Source organism: Arachis duranensis, chromosome 6 (genome assembly GCF_000817695.3).
Source record: "Arachis duranensis cultivar V14167 chromosome 6, aradu.V14167.gnm2.J7QH, whole genome shotgun sequence".
Lineage (NCBI taxonomy): Eukaryota > Viridiplantae > Streptophyta > Magnoliopsida > Fabales > Fabaceae > Arachis > Arachis duranensis.
Window position 1 is genome coordinate 100,606,093 of NC_029777.3, and position 4,716 is coordinate 100,610,808.

At 39.1% G+C, this 4,716-nt stretch overlaps 1 protein-coding gene across 1 annotated transcript; it reads left to right on the forward strand.

Annotated features, from left to right (window-relative positions):
- The first annotated feature begins 6 nt into the window (after positions 1-6).
- Positions 7-3,710, forward strand: LOC107495072 (plastid division protein PDV1). Its single transcript, XM_016116142.3, has 2 exons — positions 7-354; positions 2,509-3,710. The coding sequence occupies exons 1-2, from the start codon at positions 19-21 to the stop codon at positions 3,010-3,012; spliced, it is 840 nt and encodes a 279-aa protein (XP_015971628.1). The 5' UTR covers positions 7-18; the 3' UTR covers positions 3,013-3,710.
- Positions 3,711-4,716: the final 1,006 nt, after the last annotated feature.

Genomic DNA, 4,716 nt, shown 5'->3' on the forward strand with positions numbered 1-4,716 from the left:
TGTGGCTCGACCGATGAAATGAAATGGAACATGGAGATCGAGGAAATCGAAGCGATTCTAGAGAAAATCTGGGACCTTCACGACAAGCTCAGCGACGCTATTCACTCCATTTCCAGGTCTCACTTTCTTAGCTCCGTCAAATCCCTTAAGAACTCTCACAACATTCGCACCTGTAACCTCTCCGCCTCCGCCGCCGCTGCCGATGATTCCGCCACGGCCGAAGACCGCGTCGGCTTCGTCTTCGTCAAGGACTTCCGTCCCGAAGACGATGATTCCGCCCTTCACGAAGCCAAGAGCCTTAACGCTATAAGGACTGCGCTCGAGAACCTCGAAGACCAACTCGAGTTCCTTCATGTGAGTTCGCTTTTCTCTTTGCCTTCCTTTTATTTTTGTATATTTTTATTTTAATTTCTTCTTTGAGCAATTTCGTTTTGTTTTTCGTGATTCGGCAAAATTTGACATGAATTAATGTGTTACAATGCGGTCATGTTCTTTCGTGGTTGTGTTTTGCTGCACTTCTAGGGTTCTGGTTCACTCCTAATTAGGCTAGAATAACTTATGACAAATTGGAAGCTAAACCACAGTTTCTCTTGGAATTTTGTCTCAATTACCTTACAATGCATTTGGAAAGAGGGACAAGGTGATAGGACACTGAGTCATGGACACTGAAATTCCACTGAGATAGTGTATTCCATTCTTATCGTGTGCGTCTATCTCTGTTGCATTGCGACCAAATATATTTGTGTTCTTCTGTGTCTGTGTATTTGTGTTTCTGAGACACCAATCAAATGGAGCCTAGGTTATTGCCTCCTCGGTTCTACACATTTAGTGAAATAACATGTAGACATGGCCACGATTTTCTATGAACAATACTTTGCTGACTTTAAAGATTTAGGTTTAGTATTCTCCAATTATAGAGAACACGTGATGCACCGAACAACTCGTGATTATTTAGGAGATAAGTGCAAATGTGTGTAGGATTATTGGAACACTTGAAGTGATATACTAATGCTGTGAGGTGAATTTGAAATATCGTGGCACCACAACTTGAGTATGTCATACTATATAATTTTTGAAATATGATGCTGACTATGTTTGAATATGCTGGGTGTATAAATGTATATTGAAACATTTTGGTTGTGTACTGGACAATAGAACAAATGAACTGACTCCAAGCTTAACCACCCATGGAAACCGAAGGAAGATAGAAGCGTGTAATTGAATTTTATTTATAAGACTCATTTAAGTTATTGAAAAATGTCAAAAGTGAACACTTGCATTGATGTATTTCAGCGGTATTGTTTATGTGTTGTCTTTTTGGTGGAAGTGGACATTGTCACTCTCTTTTTGATAATACCACTTTCAATTTCATAAGATTTTGTTTGTCAATTTGAGTGTGTCAATATCCACTCTAGAAGCCAACTTTCAAGATGGCCAACTGTGGACCTTGCACTGGATTAAGTGCCCATTCAGTGTAACCTTCGAGACTCGAGAGGTGTAAATGAAAGTAGTACATCCAGAGGAAGTATCTGGCGAAAATAATTTTCTCTTTTCCATTTACCAATGTAAAACAACCAGGCCATAAGTTTTCTGTTAACTCCACTAGTGACTCAAGTTAGTGCCACTGGCAACTGTTATTTGCTTCTTTCAATTTCCTGTCTTGTTCCTGTTAATGTTTATTATCAATCTTTCTTTCGACCATTTTATATTTTATGCCCTATTTTTTTTTCTGCTTCTAAGAACTTTACTTCTCCACTGCCCAAATGTTGGGAAATGGAGTACAATTATATGGTGTGAATTCCTCTCTTTTGCTCACAATTAATTTATTTATTTATTTTTCATTTGGTAAAACTGTTAAAATAATAGGTGTCAAATAACTCTGCAAATAGAAAATTAGATAACACGAGTGTTTCTATGTTTTATTTATCATGTATGGTGCATGGTGAATCCTCATCTTCTCCACAATATATTGAGTTGTGGTTGGAAAAAGAAAATGAAAATTGTTATGTAAAATAGTTGCTGAATAACTTTGTGGTGATTCAACTATGTTTGTGATCTTGGATGGATTGTTAAGGCAATTTGGAGTCTTGCTTTCAACATAAACCACAAATAGCCACCCACATTCTTTGAATATAGTTATTATTATGATCCTGTTACTAACACAAATAATGAACCTGGGTGAATATCTTGCTTGTTCTGTCCAGCGCTCCACAGATAACAAATTTGATTGCCTATAAGCCTGTGATTGGTTCAGTGGTTCCTTTTCTGGTCCTCTTAAGTGTGTTTAGTTCATTTATTGTTTGTCTTTTCTGAATGAACTTAACTGTTAACAAAGATGTAAATACATAATAATCAATATATGCCATCTCTCCTTTAGTTTCTACTGAAAAATAAGAATGCTTTTACTAATCAGTTAAATGTTAGCTCATGGTTATTACTATCACCCTTTGATTTGGCTAAATTTTGCTCGATTTGTTCTTAACCTGAATTTCAATCTGAATGTTTTAGACCATTCAAACGCAGCAGCGTGTTGAAAGAGATGCAGCAATTGCCCGATTAGAACAGAGTAGAATTGTTCTTGCAATGAGACTGGCAGAACATCATGGTAAAAAATATGAAGTTATCGAAGAAGCTCAAGCTTTTGTTGGAGATGTACATGATGCAGGTCGTTTTGTTTCACCTAAAATTCTTTGTGGACAACCAAACTGTTCTGAGAACTTTGTGACTGAGAAACGGAAGAATTCTAATTTCTTTTACAATGTTTTTGTCTCAAGTTTTAATTTTGTGAAGAAATCTTTTGGATTGGATCATATGGGTGGAATAGTGGGCAATGCTGCTTTGGTTGCTGTTAGCATGATTGCGTTGCTTCATTTGCATCAGATTAGTTATCATGACCATCCGTTCAGGCACGAAGATGGAGTTCACAGCAATAGAACTTTCAGAACAACAACTGAGGGTTCATCATCCGAATCCTCTTCCTGTAATTTGGATGTATTGTTGGCCAGGGGCTAGGATTAAAGAAAAGCATTCTAGTCTTTTGGAGAAATTAGTAGTGCGTGATGGTTTTAGTTTACGAAGGGTTTTTTCTCTTCTCTTTTTTTTTAATCCTTTTTTTTTGGTTGGTTTTTCTGTCTTTGTTGGTATCAGCAGTGTGGGTCTGTGGGGACTGAGGAGGAGGGTAAGCCAAAGAGGAGGTAAACCTGCTTCCTTGAGATTACTACTTAAATCTTGCAACCTGTCTTTGTTCTTAGGCTTCTTGCACCGAAAAGTTTGTTTAGTCGAGAATTGATGTGCAAGGTATAGGTCATTTTCTTTTAAATGAGTTCCTTGGTGTGATGATGGTGCTTCAAATATTTTGGCTAATATGTTTTCATTATGGTGGAAGTCAAGTTGTGATCCATTTTCCTGCTAGCTAGTTATAGTTTGTATCTGTTTGGTAGATGCGTTTCGATGTAAAGTGAGAATTCAGGAATCTACATTTTCTTATTCGGGCTTCGTTCCCTTAGTTAATGTTAATAGTGAATACTACTACCTCGCATTGTGCATTGTAGCTTCGATGCTGCTGCCTTTAAGGAAATCTATTATGTGTTATGGTTGGGAATTGGGATAGTGATCACTGCAATATGAGTTGCCTTGTTATGTATTTTCCTGTTACACGTGTAATATATATGCAGCTTCTCGGACAGAAAGAGCACCGTTTTTTATTTAAATATATTTTCTCTTGAAAATAATAGTATACATAATACGTTCTCAACCACCAGAGACGGGTGATTCAGATATGTGAAACTGGTTTTGAAGATTTAGATATTTTATTAAAATTCAATCCGAATTTAGTATATATACAATATGTTTATATATACAATATACTTTCTGTTCATACCCTGGCCCAATGGTAAAGGCCCAGGTCTAAATAGAAAGGCTTAATCCGAAAAATTAAGCCTAGCTAAGCACCAACCTTCATATAAGAAGTCGGTGTTGACTACGACTCATTTCAAAGAAGTCGGACATGAGGTTAGTTGGCGGATAAACACTCATTTGAATTAGTAACTGCCCTTAAAATCTCTCTAACCACTTCATCAAGCCATATCTTAACTTCCCTAAGATAGAGGGACGGTTAACACCCAAAAGATACGGCACTACTCCAACGGTGGTTACTGGCTCACCACTATAAATACACTGACACCCCTCAGGTATCTAAAAGCCCAATACTCTCTAGACCTGCTAACGCCCTTGCTAACTTAGGCATCGGAGTGTCTTTGCAGGTACCACCCCCTATTCACTCACGCACACAAGTCGGAAGGAGGCTCCAGCGTGCGAACCAGCTCGGAGACTACCATCCGCGGGCGATTGGGCCAACCAACGTCATCTATTCTGTTAATCTCCGGTTACCCACCGTAACATTGGCGCCGTTGTCGGGGACCCGAGAGATCATCCATCGATGGCGGACAGATCCCACGAAGAAGGCCATGTGGAGACAGACTCTGAGCAAGAGAATCTGGACACAGGCAATAACGATGTGGACCTCGCCCTCCACCAGGAAGTGGATAATCAGCATAGAGAAGGCACCTCCGGGGTAAAAAACCCGAAGGTAAACTCCTCAGAAGGGCGCGAGTCAGAGAAAGGAGGACCATCCCACGCAACCGAACTCATGGGGTTAATCCACAGCCGCCTGGAACAGTTAGAACAAGAGCGGGAGCGGCAAAAGGAAACCGAAAC